General features: G+C 43.5%; 1 protein-coding gene across 2 annotated transcripts in view; it reads right to left on the minus strand.

The window, feature by feature from the left end:
- ror1 (receptor tyrosine kinase-like orphan receptor 1) overlaps positions 1-12784 on the minus strand; it is a 236764-nt gene extending 223980 nt beyond the window's left edge. The window contains exon 1 of one of the 2 annotated variants that reach the window (XM_055642081.1): positions 12339-12784. In XM_055642081.1, the coding sequence (XP_055498056.1) occupies positions 12339-12444 (106 nt within the window). In that variant the 5' untranslated portion in view covers positions 12445-12784. The remainder of the gene's footprint in view (positions 1-12338) is intronic. The other variant, XM_055642080.1, reaches the window with a different exon arrangement.
- Positions 12785-19933: the final 7149 nt, after the last annotated feature.

The raw sequence follows: 19933 nt of genomic DNA on the forward strand, positions 1-19933 counted from the left end.
ATTGTCCCGAGTGTGTTGGGAACGGATGAGAAAGTGGGATAACATAGAACGAGTGTGAATGGGTGGTCGATGGTTGGTATGGACTTGATGGGCTGAAGGGCCTGTTTTCATGCTGTATCTTTCAATCTTAAAATCATTTTTTTTTTTTTTAATCATTCAGGGAGGGGAATATCACATACTCTGCAGTGCACTACATTGGATTAGGAGATGCAGCCTTGCTCAACCTTATGGAGTGGTTGTCAGCAGTCATACCCACATCCTTAAAACAAGCAATCAAAATAAAATGCCCAAACATTTTCCACATGGAAGGAAGTCAACGAGAATCCTGGCCAAAATCACTTCCTCAATAATTTAGAATGAAACTGCACGCACAGGTTGTCTGAAGTAAAAATAGAAAACGCTGCAAATACTGACCATGTCAACAAGAATCAGCAGAGGAAGAAACAGAGTTAAAATTTCATTTTGCCAACCTTTAATCATAATGGGTACAGGTTTAAACAGGAGGAAATTAGTGAGAGAAAAGTAGAGAGACTTTGCAGGGACTGTGCGATTCAGAACACAACAGTCATTGGAGATCTGAAATGAAGGAGAATGCAAGGAATATTCAGCAGGGAAATTGGTCCCTCAGCCAACACAATCAAAAACTGATCATCTTATCATTTTCACGCTGCTGCTTCGGGGAGCTAGCTGGGGGTGAATAGGCTGCCAGGTTTCATGCATTGCAAGAACAGCTTGGCCTCAAAGCCACTTAACTGGCTGCAATGCACTTTGGACACACCACGACAGAGAGGTTACAGACATACACACGACTCAGAAATAGAAGGAAATGCCTCTGTGTCCCGGTCAGGAAGTCCCCAAGTCATTTGCAGCCAATTTCAATGATGCAGTCACATTGTAATGTTACAGTCCATTTGTGTACAGTAACGTTACACAGATCTGTTTATGAGCTGTAGACAGAGGGATTAATATTGACCCGCAACTTCTGTCTCAAAGGCAAGAATGCAATCAACCAAGCTACATCCGGCACAGATACAAGCGGCACAATGCTCTGCCTTTGCATTAAGATTGGTCCAGGAATATTGAAGAGGAGATGCATCTCTAAAAGTAATTCAAATGTTGTCTATGAAATACACAGATTTGTTGGCAATAATTACTCGTATACGGCCATGTCCACCGCATGGAGGATGGCCGTATTCCAAAAGACATCCTCTATGGAGAGCTGACATCTGGAAGGAGAACCATCGGCCACCCCCAGCTACATTACAAGGATGTCTGCAAGAGAGAAATGAAGGCACTCGACTTCGATGAGGGGTCCTGGGAGAGCGTTGCAGCTGACCACACAAGGTGGAGAGGGTCCCTGAACCAACATCTCAAAACGGGGGAAGAGAAACTGATGAAAGCAGCGGCAGACAAGCAGAAAGGAGCGCAGCAACTTCAACAAACCAGAGACCACACACAAATGTGAGACAGAGACTGTCACTCCCGCATTGGTCTCTTCAGCCAAAGGCGACGCTGCTGTAGCCGAGGTTTGGAGCAAGCAGCCAACAAATAGGCGGCATCACCCATGGTCCGTCATGACCGAGGGGGGCCTACTATCAATTACTCAGAAGAGTTAACTAATTTTTAGGCCGAGACTCTTTTTCAAAACATTTCTGCTAATCTATTTATTTGCAATTCATTTTCCACTGAGAGAGAGAGAGACACACACACACACACACACACACTTCGAAGTCAAATCTTATTTTAAATGTCGAGCTGTTGCTGGGTAAACATTCAACTAAGCACAGCTATGATGCAAGTTTCAATTGCCCAGGGACCCAACTCATTCATTCTGTTTATGTACAAATCTGCATCCAAGTATAACAGTATTTTCTAAATCAGGTGTTTATCAGAATTTAAACAGTGGTGCATTGCTTTGCTCACACTACTCCAGTTTTCAGCCACATGTATTCACTCTGATTTTTCCCTCTTCGGGTTTTCTTTTCCTTTAGATTGGATTATGTTTCCTCTCCAGAAAATGGCCCTTTCAAAATCAGGCTCTTTCATGGAGTTGTGTCCCGTCGGCCACGGTATCTGTAAGTCATATCAAAACACGAGACCAATGCCATCCCTAAATGAGATCCAAATAAACACAGCGATCAACAGCGGCTCTGCGGTTCGTGCTTATGCCTCAAAAGTGGAAGGTTATTATTTCAAATCCCACAGCAGAGAGACTTGAGCACAAACTCTGGGCAGAGATTCTAGAGAGGTAGAGCGCTAGCAGATGCGGCACCATTTGGATGAAACGTTTAAACCAAGGCTCTTCCTGCCAAGTTAGCGGATTGAGCAGTGAAGAGCGTTGGTCAATATTTACTCAAGTAATAAGACTGAGAATACATGCCTGGGACCTACTTTTGTGCAAAATTGGCTGCTGAGTTTTCTACATCCACACTTCAACAACATCTCACCGACTGCAAAACCGATATATGCCCTATGATTCAAGTCATTCTTCATAAAGAATGGCTGGCCGGGGCAGACCAGGGATAAAGATCAGGAGACCCAGGTCCACTGATGCCCTGATTGAATTAGTTATACGTAACACAGGCTGAGGATGAAAGCCTCACAGCCTCTGGTTCCATTTAGCTCAGCTCACCAATTTGACAGATAAGCTTGTCTGAGCTAACAAGGGAGGCCTATTCTGGTTGGAATTTAAGGAAGAGACCACAAAAATGAGAGAATGCAAAAGCCATCCTAATATATCCTGTACTGCAGGGAAGCTGGAACTAATGTTGCAGCAGGCTTAGTACATTGCAAGTGGCTGCATAACTTGGGACTTGGTGTGATCAAAGGAGAGTGGAGCACCACAAGTTCTTTCAGATTATCTTTCCAATAATAGTTGTGATTACATGTTTTTGATATTTTAAATTGTGTTGCTATTTTAAGTTAGAAGACAAAGCAAATCATTCAGAATGCCATGGTTTGGGTATAGTGGAATCATCTCTGTTAGAAGGAACTACCAACAGTGGCCTGTTTCCTTTATCATTGTTTCATTCATTTGTTCTATATCTCTCTACATCACTGTCTGTATCTCTTGTCTCCCTTCCCCTGACTGGTCTGAAGAAGGATCTCGACCCAAAACGTCACCCATTCCTTCTCTCCAGAGATGCTGGCTGTCCCGCTGAGTTAATCCAGTATTTTGTGTTACTCTTTGGTGGAATCATCTTTGTTCATATTGCTGACCCAGGGACAGTGGCAACTGTGACTTCTGCTTCCCTTGACGTCGATGCTCATGTTGATGAGAAACGCCTGTCTTTTGTGGGGAGCTCGACGTAGCTTATCCAGGGCCAGAAAATACAGCCACCCTCATTGCTGAGAAGCCACACCTTCTAAGGTATGTGCACTTTTCCGGAAAAGTGCAAACCAGATCACCTCGATTATTCCTCTGTCCCACTTAGGAAACCTGAACGGAAACCTCTGGAGACTTTGCGCCCCACCCAAGGTTTCCGTGCAGTTCCCGGAGGTTGAGGGTGGTTGCCGGAGGTTGCAGGTAGTGGAAGCAGGTAGGGAGACTGACAAAAACCTCTGGGAACCGCACGGAAACCTTGGGTGGGGCACAAAGTCTCCAGAGGTTTCCTAAGTACAACAGGGGCATAAGCGTGTAGTCGTGCAGTCGTGTAGCCTAGCCTGGTTAAGCTTCCTGGCATTACCTGGGACAAAAGGCGTAGTTAATATAAATTTGTGCAAATGAAGATGGCCAGAAATGAAAATTTACATTTTAAAGAGACAATGGAATGCCAAAGTCAAATGGAAATTTGATGGGAAAAATCACATCGGTTATAATAGTATCAATTAATCGGCGATAATTTTAATGTGTTATCACATAATGTGGGTCTAACAAAAGGCAAGGAATACCATGTGGATCAATGAGAAAGAATATGTTAAAATATTAACTTTAGGGGCGTGAGAAGAAACGGGGTTCCCAAGCCAGGAACAATGGTGGCCTTTGCTTTAAAGATGCATCTTTACAACTGACTATGGGCAACTGTCAATAACACTATCTCCAGCATTACTTGGTTATCTTTTCTGAAAGTTGCCTGAGGAACAACATTAACCCATAGTTGGGAGTCAGATAGCAAGATCTCAAATCATACCATGGTCTGATAACAAGGAGAATAAAGATAGCCTTGACCCCATGCAAGTGCATGATTGAAAACTTCATTGGCATCATTAATAAATTATACGGACTGTAATGCCCACCATTAAATACCAAAGTAGGCCATTTACCCAGCTCAATCTGATGACTAACTTCTTAAGCACAGGCAATCCTCAAACCAGTGACAGATGCTCTTGTAGCTGCTTTCCTTGACAACCATGAATAAAATGGGACCAAAGGTGTACATTAAGGAACACACCAGTGTGTGAAACAAAGCTGTGAGTCCATCTCGCAAATGCTGTTTTATTTTGAACGAGCTGTCCTTTGGTACTGATTTCTTATGGTCCCTTTTGGCCTGCAAAGTTTTCCCTCACATAATTATCCAATTATCTTGGGAATAGTGAATCCACCTGCCTTTTAGGCAATGCGTGGAATTCCAGATCGCAATAATTCATTGCTTTCATGAAAACATTTCCTGACATTGCGTCGGATTCTCTGACAATCGCTTTAAGTCTGTGTCATTCACCACTGTAAATGGAAGACTCTATAGGTACTCAGCCCAGAAATAGCCTGCAGTACCTACCAGAATAGTCTCACTTCACTCCCGACTTAGCTTATTTCAAGCTTCATACATACATGGGTCTCAGAGACAGGGGATGGAAGTAACTCTAGTGCAGGTTAATGAAAGAGAGCGAGTGAGTGGTTCCATTCTTTCTTCATTGATTAAGTTTCAGCATGAATGTGAAGCATCCACAATTGCCAAGTCTCTCACAGGTATATAAACATATCAGTTAAACATGACCAACTAAGAGTCCAGCAAGAGAAAATAAAATGAAAAAAATCAAAGGAAATTAGAACAATGCAAATATAATTTAAAAATGAGTCTAATACATGGTGATAATTTGCATATCTGGACGTTAGGCTGAGATATTACTCAAACGTAATGTTTATGTGATGCTGGGTGATTGCCCATTATGGCTTAATCTAAACACAAACATGCCATTTAGGAAATTGTCTTGATTTATATGGGTTTTCTTTTTAAACTAGCACCAGACAAATCTTACTGAAAATTTGAACTAAACTTTGACCAAGTTGCTGTCTGATTTCTTCTGACCCCTCCACGATAAGGAAGATAATCTGGGCTGGGGTCGACTTAAAAGAGTGTGATTTTGAAAGTAAATCTCCAACGGATGGTCTGTTGGCTTGTGCGATCCACACACATAATTCACACTAATGCATGGAATGTTAAAGAGCAGGAATGCAAGCAGTTTGCTGTCCTAACTAAGGATTAGCATTCAGGCACAATACACTGCACTTAGAGGGGGGAAAAAAACACCACTTATCCCAGGGACACACTATTTCTCAAGAGGTTGGATTGCACACAAAAGAAAATTACAAAATATATAATGACATGAAGAAACCTTTATAAAGGTGTGTACAATATGAATCCAAGCTGTGGAAAGGGTGGTCATTGAACTTTTTAAGACATTAAATAGGAAGCCTGTCGGCACACTTTCTGTTCACCTTCTGGCCTCTGAGCTTAATGGCCACAGAATTATCTCATTCAGCACAAAGCAACTTTGATCTTTTAGCCAGCTCCAATCAATATTAAGATAAGGTAGTTCACGAACTGACCACTTTAACAATTGCAAATCATTCTCTTTTGCCGACTCAGTTCTTTGGCTAAGGACACGAAAAACGTGTCAGAATTTGAAGCTCCTGACTTCTTCGGCCCCATTCCGCAGCCTCAGGGGCCAATTGATAAATCCTTACAAGTGTTACAGCCTGTCACTAACGGACAAAAAACAGCAATGACCGATCTCCATTATTCACCTGTCAACTCTGTTCACCCACAAGGTTGTCTCCAATTTCAATGTCTGCCTGAGGGGGTGGTTCCCTATCAATCTGCTCTTATGAGCATGTAGGCGAGCATATCAAAAAGCTCTTCAGTGAGAGTGGAAGGAGTGGAGACGGTGCAAGGTAGAGATTTACTCAATCATGGGGCATCTATCTTGCGAATAACAGCAACCATGCCTGCTTCCCCCAATACCTCCATGACCAACCTGGGGCTGCTAGGACCCACCGTAACATCCTTTGGATCTAGCTAGTTTGCTCAACACAAGGCCACAAATGCTGATACATTTATTAATTGTATCTTTGTCAATAGCTTGGACAGTCAAACAGTCAGAGAACCAACCGTACAGCATGGAAAGAGTCCAACTTGACCAAGTTGCCTAACCAATCTAGTCCCACTTGCCTGCACCTGCCCATATCTCTCCAAACCTTTCCTATCCCCGTACCTGTCCAAGTGTCTTTTAAATGTTGTAATTATACTCACCTCTATCACTTCCTCTGGCAGATTGTTTCATACACACTTCACCCTTAGAGCATTGTATTCAATTTGGCGCACCGTGTTATAGGAAACATGTTGTCAAGCTGGATAGGGTGCGGAGAAGATTGACAAGTATGTTGCCAGGACTCAAGGGCCTGAGTTACAGGGAAAAGGTTGAGCAGGCTAGGACTCTATTCCTTGGAGCGCAAGAGGATGATCTTATAGAGATGTACAAACATCATGAGACCCGCAGATCTGGTAGATGCACAGGTTTAAGGTGAGGTCGGGGGGGGGGGGGGGGGGGGGGGGGGGGGGGGGGGAGGGGGGAGGGGGGGGGGAATTTAATAAGAACCAGAGGTAACTTTTTCCACACAAATGATGGTGGGTGTATGGATTGAGCTGCCAGAGGAGGTAGTTGAAGAAGGTACTAACACAACGTTTAAGAAACAGTTAGACAGATAAATGGATAGGACAGGTTTTGAGGGATATTGACCACACACAGGCAGATTGGACTAGCGTAGATGGGACATGTTGATCAATGTGGGCAAGGGCCTGTTTCCACGCTGTATGACTAAGTGCTGGAGTATCTCAGCAAGTCAGGCAGCATCTCTGGAGAACATGGATAGGCCATGTTTCCGGTTGGGATCCTTCTTCTGGAAAAGCTGGAAGAGAGATTGGTGTGGGACAAATTAAGTTGTGATAGGTGGCATCTATCACTTGCTGGACTTTGTCCCACACCCATGTATCTTCGCGCTTTCCTCCTCCACTACTACAATCAGCCTGAGGAAGGGACCCGACCAGAAACGTTGCCCCTCCACGCTCTGCATAGATGCTGCCTGATCTGCTGAGTTACTCCAGCACTTTTTGTGTTTCTTTTTACCAGGAACGTTCTGTTGGGAAAAACCACAGTCGGCCTCCCACGGCCATAACCCGTGCGATAGCTTCTCAAATGTGCATTTAAAGGTGAAACATAACTAGCATTGGTATAGTGTAAATTAATATATTGAATAGTTTGGTAGAATAAATGAAGATAATGGCATGAGTGAATTGTCTTACAGTTTATCATATGAATACAGTACACTGGCATAAAAAAAAATATGCAGAACCAGACAGCACGTCAACAGGTCAGTAAACCTGTCAAGTCGGGACTAGTATTTTCCTCCGAATTCTTTTAAATTCCTCTGTTTTTAAACAACAATCCTGTTACCCTTTAAATCAACTCGTCAGCTGTGCCTGTGTGTGTGTGTGAGTGTGTTGGACAATGTGCAAGAGTGTGTGTGAGCACATGCAGGAACGCTGACTGTGGGCAGGAGGCAGACTGAAACTCTGTGTGTGGTCAGTGGAATGAAGGTGTGCAGGTGAGTGAGCCTGTGCAGGCATGCACCTGGGCATGCGACACTTGGCCATGCTGGTATTTGTGCGCGGGCAAGTCCTCGTGGTGCACGGGTGAATGCGCACGTGGCAGGGAAAAGATCGAACTGATTCCAATGCTGCTTGCGTTTGGTCCATGACTTCAGTCTGGCTGCACGTCAGCTCCCAAAGTTACGACTTCAAACTTTCACCTAATCCAGCTGCAACAAGATCCAGCTTCTTATTTTTACTGAGAATGGCTGGAGAAACAAGCTGCCTCAAACTATGTTGTGTTATATTGAGGCATGCAGAGTAGGCAAATCTAATCTGCCATTTTGAAGGTTACTTTATCATATCCAGTTCCTTTACTCAGAGCAATAGATGTATGCAGCAGGGAAACAGGCTCTTCAGCTCAACTTGTCCATGCTGACCAAGTTGCCTATCTGAGTTTCTTCCATTTTCCTGCAATTGGCCCAGATCCCTGAACTTTTCCTATCAACGTACTTGTCTAAATGTCTTTTAAACATGGTAATTGTCTTTTAAATGTTTTAATTGTCTGACTTCTTCATTCTGCAAAGTGGATTCAATGCCTATGCATCCAATGTTTTACATGTATAATCAGCTGCTTACTTTCATCATGTCAGCCGTTAGACGAGTGGCAAAAGCATTGGTCTGGCCCAGTGTGAAAAGGAAGAACAAGAGCAAGAGAGAAAGCAAAAGGAGGCTGAGCACGTGTGTTAATGTAGTTCAGGTGAATAAAGGAGGCGAGTTGAGTAAATGATTCACCTCTGATGGCAGACCTTGCAGATTTACTAGCTTCTGCTGGCATCATCTAGGAACACATGTCATGTCACAAGGCCACTATTACCGGTGAGACTTCATTCCAGCAACACTTAATAATTGGGAGAGAAAGGAGAAAAGCTCAAAGGTCTCATTAATGAAAGGAGGCCAAATTCTGTCTCCTCCCATTCTCAGCATCTGTAAGTAAATTGGGATCCACCCAACTACAAATTGAGAAGAATCCACAAAGTAGTGCAATAACTGCAGAACACCCACTCGCTCCATTCCTGCCCTCGCTTTGTGTCTGTTATTTTTCCTGTGGTCAACTCAACTTTGATTTGTTTGCTTGCCTGAGCCTTAAACATGAAGTGTCTCAAATTCCAACCGAATGATACAATTTAAAAAATGTTTTTGTGGTCGCTACCACTATCATTATGAATTGTCAATTCTAATTCTACCAAATCACAGCATAGACTGAAACACTATCGCTGCTTCATAGACCAAAGAAAATGAACCCCTACTTTGCTGAATAAATTGAAGGTACATTGAGAGTTTAAACAAAGAACAGATGACAAGGAATGTTCTGCAGTGCACATCAATCAAGTTACCTCACAAATCTCTCTATATTTTTATTCAGATGAAAGAAAATCTATCGTCTAGAGAACAGGACAGCAGCATTTTTTTTTTAAATACTAGGGCAGAAGATGAAGCAAAATACAGGGCTTGAATGATGGCAGAGGAAGAGGAAATAGCAACGTAAGATGCATTTGGAGATAAGAGAAAAGAATAATGTCAGAATAAGTAATGTGCTTCAAAGAGTCGTGATTTCAACAGTGAGGATGCTGTTAGATGTATAGGACAGCTTTACTGGAGTTCAGAAGCTCAAGAAAAATAAAAGTTCATAGAAGCAATGACCCTTGCAGAATGATCAGACAAGAGATGGACTGCTTTGTACAAAAGATAAGAAAGCTTCACAGATAAAGAACCGAATTTGCTGCCAAAATAACGATGTTACAAATCTGCATGCCGTCATTCATGTGTAAGTTGTCCAGCACCGCACGACCAGGAGGAACAGCCCGAAGAAGCAGGAAGCAGCACAAGCTACTAGATGATTCGACCCACTCTGTCTTGCAAAAATGTCAGCATACTTACAACTGGCCCAGTCTTGTGAAGTTGCTACATTTGTGCAGTCATTGCTAATTAATGAGACCACCATGGTTAGGGCTGGTACAATGTGTTGGTAATTAAAAACAAAATCAGGACATTCATACTTTAACTATTCATTTCAACATATTTGGCCCAGCAAAGGTACAATTCAAACTGCAGAGCCACATTACAACAGGCAGTGATTTCAGAAATTTAAGAACAAACCTTTATTTCCTCTCTGTTTTCATAAGATCATAAGTGATAGGAGCAGAATTAAGCCATCATGTCTACTACGCCATTCAATTATGGCTGATCTATCTCTCGCTCCTAACCCCATTCTCCTGCCTTCTCCCCGTAACCTCTGAAATCCATCACTCTGTATTTCCCTCAAATTCTCTTTCCGTAATTGATTTGATTTAAATTTATTTTATTTGATTCTCCATTGCTAATATCTTACCTTTCTCAATCATGAAATCTCATAGTTTGGGGAAAGTTCCAATTTTCGAAAGGATTAATCTCAAATGACACAGCAAAGTGAATAAATAGGATAGATGGATAGACAGGAACAGATTAGATAGGCTAGATGCATAAAGTACTTTAACCAGATTAGAGGAAACAAGAACCAGAGGACATAGGTTTATGGCAAGAGGGGAAAGACTTAATAGAAACCCGAGTGGTAACTCAGGGTGATAATAATATGGAATGATTTGCCAGAGGAAGTATTTGAGGCAGGTACAATAACAACAGGTAAAATACATTTGGGCAAATTCATGGATAGGTAAGGTTTGAAGGGATATGGGCCAAAGGAGAGTAGGTGGGACTATCATAGATGGAGAATTTTGGTCAGCATGGCAAGCTGGGCCGAAGGGCCCGTTTCCCTGCTTTGACAATGAAAACAATTCTCAGGCAGTCTGCCTGGATGCTGCCTGACTTACTGAAAGTTTCCAGCATTTTGAAATTTTTATTCCAATTTCCAGAACCCCTAATGTGTAACCCGGGAAGCCAGAAACTTTCCAAGAATGCTTGTTCCAGAATTCCCAGGTCTGACATGGAATTATATTCCAATGCAAACTGGTTACTTGATGATCAAGATGCTGCCTAACCATACCCTAATAATCATATCAGGAGTAAACGTTTTACATGTGTAATGCCCCGTTAGAGTGTGTCCTGTTCTTCCCCCAGTTTTTGAGAGACATTTAACAAGCAAAAGGAAAAAAAAAGAACAATGCTTTACCATATAATTTTATGATGCATCTTGTATTGAAAGACCGAAGGCCTTTATATCTAGATTAACTTTCCCATGCAGATCAATTAGATCAACAGTAACAGCAGTGACCCTCCATTCAATCTCTCTCATTTGCAAAGCCACAGCACAGTGGTCTATTGTCTCCATAACATTATCATGACTTAAATTCCCTTTAACCTGTTCTTCACTGCATGTTGTTTTGCAACCATAATGTTACCACAGGTTAAAAATCCACCACTTTTGTTCTCAGTGGCCTTTTAAAGCAAGTACCAAACCACATTCAATGTATCATACTCTCTCTCTCTCTCCAAGTACCATAAGAAACTGTGTTACCTAAAATATGGACTATATCTGCGCTGTGGATTGAAATGGAATACGTGAAAGGGAGGGGAGGGGGGAGGGAGTAGAAACTTGGCAAAATTAAAGGAAAAACTCAGCACTGTTTAAATTTCAGTTATAGTTAAAAGAAGAATGTTTTTCTTATGTCCCAATTCTTGATGTGATGGTTAATTCGCAAATGTCACCCATTCTACATGAAAGTAGCTTGCCAGAGTTTTTCTTTTAGCGACTCCACACTGGCTGTCGACTTACAGTTTGAGGAGGGCTGAGGGGGAGAGGTCTCAAGCTGGGATCTCACTCATCTCCCACACAAGAGTGAGATCGCATTGTTCATCGCCACGGACAGAGGCTTCCACTGGCACCCCACCGGGACAGCGAGGGGGTGAAGTGCCTGATCGTTCTGCATTTTACACACTTATTGTTCACTAACTGAAGCTATGCAAAGTACTGCTTGGCATGGCATCTCGCAAAAATTGAAAAAGAGAACTTCACTTCACACTTGAAAGGTTGAATGTTTACACAGCGGATATACCTTCAGCCTAAAGAGTTACTGGCTCCTGATTGAAAACACCTCAAATAACATTTCGTAGTATAGAACATTTTAAACCAGATTTCGAAAACAAACAGAGTCTTAAAGCTTCAAGTGATATTAACAAGGGTTTCAAGACATAAACAAACCCAAGACATTCAGAGCAAAAAAAAGATAAGGACGGGAGAAGAGGAGAATGTAATTTCAAGTAGACACAAAATGCGGGAGTAACTATTTCAAGATATGCTTTTATTATTTTCCATGTTTTCACCATTTATATTTAAATATACTCGAATCCCGAATTCCGCACTTCTACTTACACACACATGTTGCACCTTATTGAAACATCTCTTTAAATTCGAGGTAATCCTGAATTTGCGTTTGCCCCATCAGGTTATCGAGAGGGGGGAGGGGGGGTACAGAGAAGTACAGAGAAGTGGCGGAATGAAAACAAAACAAGGTACAGTGCTTTCTGCAATCTTACCGTAGGCGAAGTGCTGAAGTCCCGGGTTGGATCCCAGAAGCAGGAGGGCAGTTTGAAAGAAGACAGCCCAGCCGCGCTCCCCGCACGCCGCTCCGTGTTGGTCCATTGCCCGGTTGCCTTGAGTTCACCGCCGCTGCTCTCTGTCGCATCCACACTCGCCTCGGGTCTCGCCTCGGGGTTGCTGCTGAACGAGAGGGCGTCTTTAGTATTGATATCTATATATATATATATTATATATATTTATTCCTCCGCTGCCTCTTCAAGCTACGTTCTGCTTTAGCCTCTGCGAGCGCTCCAGCATCACTTCTGCCTGCTGGCTGGCTGGCGGGCGAGCGAGCGAGCGGGTGGGCGGCTTGCTTGCTGTCTGTCCGCTCTCTATGGGGATGCACTGACTGTGCAGCCCGGGGACAGCGAGCTGCTCCACAACGTCACCCCGTGGGGGCAGAGGGAAGTGTGGAGCGGCGAGGGGACGGAGAGCCAGCGCCACCCTGCGGGGAAGTGGCCAGTACAGAACTGCCCCTGGAGGAGAGGCGATGGAGGAGGTGGCACCATCCAGTATAGGCAGCTGGGGTACTACACAGAGAGAGAGAGAGAGAGAATACTACCATGAGGATGGAAGTTAGGGGGGCATTACCGAACTGCTCCTAAAGGGGAATTAGTAGGGCTGGTACAGTTCATGTTTATAAGTTCTAGGTGCAGAATTAGGCCATTCAGCCCATCAAGTCTACTGTGGCATTCAATCATGGCTAATCTATCTCTCTCAACCGAATTTAGCCTGCCCCATAACCCCTGACACTCATACTAATCAAGAATATATTTATCTGTGCCTTAAAAAGATTAATTGAAGTCCTCCACAGCTGTCTGTGGCAATGTGCTGTCTGTGGCGTTAGTACCTCCACCAATGTAAAGCACTTTGGTCAACGAGAGTTGTTTTTTAAATGTGCTATAGAAATAAAAGTGACTTGACTTGAATGAATTCCACAGACTCACCACCTTCTGACTAAATACATTCTTCCTCATCTCCTTCCTAAAGAAATGCCCAGTGAAACGGAATGAGACAATACCTGCCTTTTATTCTAAAAGCCCTGTCCCACTGTACGAGTTCATTCAAGAGTTCTCCCCGAGTTTGCCCTGATTTGAACTCGGAGATTTACGGTAATGGCCGCTCGTCGGTACTCGGGGCTCTCGTGGACATTTTTCAACATGTTGAAAAATCTTCACGAGTCTTCCCGAGTTTACCTGTCGTTAGTGTTACGAGCCGCTATGAGACGTCCCCGAGCTCCAACGTACCCACTACGTTCATTCTCCATGCTTACCATGAGTTTGATTTTTTTTTTTAAACTCAGGAGAGCTCTTGAATGAACTCGCATCGTGGGACAGGGCCATGAGACGATGGCCTCTGGTCCTAGACTCTCCCATCAGTGGAAAAATCCTCTCCACATCCACTTTATCCAGGACTTTCACTATTCGGTAAGTTTCAATGGGGTTCCCCTCATCCTTCTAAACTCCAGCGAGTACAGACCCAGTACTGTCAAACACTCGTCATATGTTAACCCAATCACACCATGGGGTGAAGGTATTATAGAAATGCCCCTGGAAGGGGGTGCAGGAAGCACCACCCTAGAGGGGCAGCTGGGGAAGTAGCGAGAGAGTGCCCACCATGGGTAGTAGGTGTGGTATTACAGAACTGAGGGGGGTAGTTGGTCGAGTGGGACTGCATGTTAGCATGTGGGGATATAGAATTGCCCAGTGAGACAGAATAAGAGAATACCAGCCTACTGAGGAGAATACCACTGAATTACCCTGTGAAGGAGTGGGAGGGGGGGTAAAGAGTGAGGTCACACCAGGCAAGGGGCCAAGGTACAGAATTCTCCTCTAAGGACATGGGGGTTGAGAAATGGAGAGAGTGTGGCATTGCGGACTAGAATTTCCAGGATATGACAGCGTGGGTAAAGTGAAAGACTTCTACCCTGTGGGGGATGGGAGGAAGATAGAATTACCCCTCGGGTGAAAGGAGGGAGAGCGGGAAGGACTGGCATAACTTTGGGAGCTTAGGGAAGCTGGGAGGACCATGAAACTGTTGTGGAAAGGAGCGGTAATCAAAGCCGGCATCAAGTGAGGAAGGACCAGAAGGTTTGGTGCAGTTGTTTGCTCAGCAGGGTGTAGATGGGGAAAGTGATTGGTGCAATGCAGCGGGCACGGAGGACCAAGATATGTAGCTGAGTCATTTACTTTCTCATGGACCTGCCAGTTTAATGCTGCGGTGTGAAGAAAGGTCTTGACACAAAATACTGCCTATCCATGCTCTCCAGGGATGCTACCCGACCCGTTAAATTACTCTAGTATTGTGTGTCTTCCCTTGGAAGACCAGCATCTGCAGTTCCTTGCATCTATAGTGTGAAGAACAGGTTGCCCTGGGAGCGCTTAACAAGGGGGAGCCCAGAACATGGTGGACCTCCAATGCTCTGAGAGGAATGCTACACAGAGCATGACATCATGGTGCACATCCAACAACGGGGTCACAGAAAGGTTACAGTACAGAAATTAGACCATTTGCTCCATTAAGTCCATGCCAGTTTTTGTAAGAGCAATCAAGCCAGTTTAACCCTGCAATGTTTATTTTTTCAGCCATTTATCCAGTTCCCTTCTGAATGCTTAGCTGAATCATTCTCCATTACCTCCAACCCAGCTTGACCTCTCCACCTCTTCTATCATGAGCCCACCAGAGCCTTTCACTGTATCTCTGTACACATGAGAAAAATAAGCTGAAACCTCAACCTAAACCCACAGTACATTCCAGATCCTGACCAGTGGCGATGTAAAACAAAATATTTCATCATTTCACTTTTGTTCTTTTGCCAATCACATCCCTGACGTGGGAACCTGGTCAGAAGTTCATGATCCCATTTCAGAGAAAAAAATGACTCAGGAATTTCAATGTTGTGTTCTGCTCCAGATTTAAAAAAAAACATTTTCACATTTCTGAAAAAAAACGGTGCTTCACAAAGTCATGTACAGATAAACAGCATAAAACAGACCCTTATGCCCAACTTGTCCATGCAGGCCAAGGCCAACAGCCAAGGATCACCTTACTGAGTTGGTCACATTTGATAACATTTGTCACACTTCCCTCTCAACCTTTCCTACCTATGTACCTTGTGGCACCAGCAATGACTGCCTCGCCTCCAGTCTGTCTGTCCCTTCCTTCTTTGTGTTTTAATAGCATGTGTTAAATGTATGTTTTTAGTGTTCATTAGTTTGTTTTATGTATGGGGGTTGGGGGAAACTTTTTCTAATCTCTTACCTCGACGGAGATGTGACTTTTTTACAGATCGTATCTCCGTCCACACTGCGGTCTAACATCGAGGAGTTGGTGGCCTTTGCTGAAGACCGACATTTGAGAGCGCCACCGCGGGGAACCTGCGGACTTTAACATCGCGGAGCCCGTGATCCCTTTGCCAGGGATCGACCTCGGAGCTCCAACCGTGGGTGCTTGTGGACTTAACATCACAGAGCTTGCAGTCTCTGGACAGATACTGACTTTGGGAACCCCAAGCCGCAGGAGCTTTGACCGCCCCAACGAGGGAGTTTCAACCGCCAGCTGCAGGAGCTTTGATTGCCCCGACAGATATTTCAACTGCCCGGACCGCGGGAGAATAAAGAGGAAGAAGCTTGCCTTCCATCACAGTGAGGAATGTGGGGAATCCGCTGTGGTGGATGTTTATGTTAACATTTATGTAGTTGTGTGTCTTGTTTTTTTTTTTGGGGGGGGGGGGGGGGGGTTCGTATGGTTGTATGGTAATTTGCATATTACTGTACCTTAATTGGTATTTGTGACAATAAAAGACCTTTGAAACCTTTGAAAACTGTCCAAAGGTCTTTTAAACATTATCATGTACCAGGGTCTACCATCTTCACTGGCAATTTGTTCCATATACCCACCAGCCTCAAGGTGAAAACCTGCCTCCCAGGTACCCTTTAAATCCTTCCCCTCTGACATTAAATCTTTGCCCTTGGGTTTTTACTCAACTGTGGGGGGGAAAAAACTGTGACCGTCCACTTCTGAATACCCCTCATGATATTATAAACTCTAGAAAGTTACCCCTCAGCTACTTTTGCTTGAAGGGGGAAAGTCACAGCCTATCCATTTTCTACTCATCACTCAAGGCCTCCATTCCCAGCAACATCTTGTGGAATCTTTTCTGCACCCTTCCTAATCCCATCCTCCCTATAGTATGGCAACCAGATCTCCCAATTCTTGTACTTACTGTCCCGTCTGATGAAGGAAAGCATGTCATATGCCTTCTTCACCACTTTAGTCTGCAGGTGTTGCCACTTTCAGGGAACTATATACTTGCACCCTTAAGTTTCTGTGGTCTAGAATTATTCACCAAAGACGTGTAATTTACTGTGTAAGTCCTGCCCTTGTTCAACTTCCCAAAATACATCACATCACACTTGTCATTTTTAAATGTCATCCACCATTCCCTTGCCCACTTTCCCAGTTGATTCTTGTTGTAACCTTAGACAATCTTCTTGTGGGTTGACAACACCACCAGTTTTGATGACATCCATACTAACTGTTCACATCCAATAATTTATAATTTTTTACTTTTCATCTGTTGTTTCTTTCTCATGAAATCTTTCTTACATAGGAAATGTTGTAACAAGCTGCAGTCAGCTTTTGGTCACTTGTGCCTGCTCTGGCATTCAATAAGATCACGACTGATCTTCCACCATTTCCCTCCACATATCCCTTGAAACCTCTAATATCCAAAAGTCCAACAAACTCAGTTTTGAATGACTGATCCCCTCCAGCCCTTCAGGGGAAGAGAATTCCAAATAAATGTATTCTCATTTCAATCCTAGATGGCATACTTTTTATTTTGAAACCATGACCTCTAGGCCTGAACTCTTCTGTTGGGGAATCATCCTCCCTGTTTTCACTCTGTCAAGCCCTCTAAGGATTTAGTAAGTAACACTGAGGTCACCTTTCATTCCACTGAACTCTGAAGACTCTCATCCTTCACGTATATCACTTTTCAAGTGAGGAAACTAAAATGTATGCAGTACTCCTAGCATGGACTGTTCAGAGTATCTTAAACTCCAGCCTCTGTGGATTTGTTCTGCACTGGATGTAAACTTTACTTCAAAGATACTTTAGAGAGGATGTTTAACATTGTTTCCTAACCTTTCTACTTTTTGCTTAGATCATTTCACCATGTTGACTTAACACTGAAAATTCCTTGCAGAACTCTTTCCAAGTCTCGCTGTTATTCCCTTTAATTTGTTGTTTGCGTAAAATGCAATATTTTTAAATATTCAGGATTTTAATTGTGTCAGTTCACTTGCTTTCCAAGTCAAAATCTTATTGCCTTTCATTGGCTGCTGCCCGTTCTAGCATTTCTCACAACTACAATACTGAAATTTAACAAGCTCCCAATTTGATTCTGTGCCTAGGACGTTAAATAAGGTAAAAAATTGCTTTCTAAATTTATTACACTTAGTACGATCTCCAATCTCACTATAAAATCACGATGAACATTCTGGGTTGCTGGCACGAAGCCTCATTTGTTGCCTATGCAAACTGTAGATCTGAAAGCAGTATTTTTGATCTGTGTGGATTTCGAACAGGATCCTATCAGTAGCATAAAACAACACTATTAAACTAACTCATTGTTTTCTGCAGTGGCTTGGTGACCAGTTTCTGCACCTCTGAGTCAAGAACTTGCAGGCACAAAACAGTAGATGCTAGAATCTTGAGCAGAACACAAAGTGCTGGTAGAACTCAATGGGCCAGGTAGTATCTGTAGAGAGAAATGGACATACGACGACCCAGGTCAGGGCTGAATGGAGTAGAGGGAGAAAGCTAGAAAAGAGGGTGGAATAAAGACGAGCAAGTGATATGCGGATGGAAACACAAGAGGGGTGCCTCACTCAGGCATTGAAGGAGGTCCTGGACAGAAGGATTATTATGGGAATGGGAAGGGAAGTAAAAAAAGTTAAACAAATAGGAGATCCAGCAGGCAAGGCAGACAGGGCACAATTATTTAGCAAAACAGTCGTTTAGTTCACGCTTGGTCTCGCCGATGTAAAGGAGGCCACTTCGGGAGCATTAAATGTAGTAGACAAGGCTTGAGGAGGTGCATGTAAACTTCTGTCTCATCTGGAAGAGGTGCTGGGATCCCGGGATGGGAGTAAGAGAGGTGAAGGGCCAGGTTTTACATCGCCATCAGTTGCGGGGGGGGCGGGAGGTCATTGGGCGAGGTCAGGTTGGATGAGAAAGGATGTATCAACCAAGGTGTTGGGGAGGGAATGGTCTCTACAGAAGGCAGAATAGGTGTGGACAGGAAGATGTGACTGGTGGTGAATGAGATCACGTTGGAAGTGGGGGAAATGCCTGAGAATGTCAATCCAATGTCTGGGCATTGAGCACCACAATCTAGCTCACAATGCAGTACTTTAGGATTGCTCACACTGTTGGACATACCATTTCTCACATTTGAATGTTAAACTGAGACCCTGTTTTAAGTGACAATAAAATATCCTGTGGCACTATTTAGAAGAAAATTGTCTGCTCAGATTTCTTACAGTACGCCAGTAACCACACCTCCAAAGTATTTCATTGGCTATGAAGCACTTGAGACGTACTGATGTTGTTGCTGTTTTTTCATTTTTTGTTTTATTCTAACATCTTACTTCTATTTGTATTATGGAGTACCAGAAGGGCATCAAAGATCCCATGGCAACAATTCAGAAACAGATTTGTCCCTGGTATCCTGGTCGATGTTCATGTCTCAATGAACTTTGCGAATAAGATTGAAGCAAAAGTCTGCAGCTGCAGGAAATCCAAAAACAAAAGCAGTAAATACTGGAAGCCTTCAGCAGGCCAGGTAGTATAGGTGTGGAGAGACACAGTTAACATTTTGCCCTTCATCAGAACTGGGAAAGTGAGGATAAAAGTATATTAAGTTGCACGGAGAGGTAGAACAAATAGAGAGAATATCTGTGAGTGTCAACTTTGTCAAGGTAATAATTATTTTTAAAACCGTCAGTTAGAGACAGAAAAGAAAATAGAAACAAATTGAAACAAAGAAGAACGAACAAAGTGGTTACCTGAAGTATCTCGACCCGAAACGTCACCCAATCCTTCTACCCAGAGATGCTGCCTGTCCTGCTGAATTACTCCAGCATTCTGTGTCTATCTCCCTTCTATTGACTGCATTTTTACCGAACGCTGCCAGTGCAAGGCCAACAGCATAATCAAGGATCATCACACCCTGACCACTCCCTCTTCTACCCTCTCCCATCAGGCAAAATGTATAGAAGTGTGAAAAAGCGCACCACCAGATTCAGGGACAGTTTCGTCCCAGCTGTTGTCAGGCAACTGAATCATTCTACCACAACCAGAGAGCAGTGGTGAACTACTATCTACATCTTTGATGACCCTCAGACTATCCTTGATCGGACTTTGCTGGCTTTACCTTGCACTGAACGTTATTCCCATTATCATGTATCTATGCACTGTCAATGGATCGATTGTAATCATGTATTGTCTTTCTGCTAACTGGTTAGCACGCAACAAAAGCTTTTCA

This window comes from Leucoraja erinacea, chromosome 10, assembly GCF_028641065.1.
Source record: "Leucoraja erinacea ecotype New England chromosome 10, Leri_hhj_1, whole genome shotgun sequence".
NCBI lineage: Eukaryota > Metazoa > Chordata > Chondrichthyes > Rajiformes > Rajidae > Leucoraja > Leucoraja erinaceus.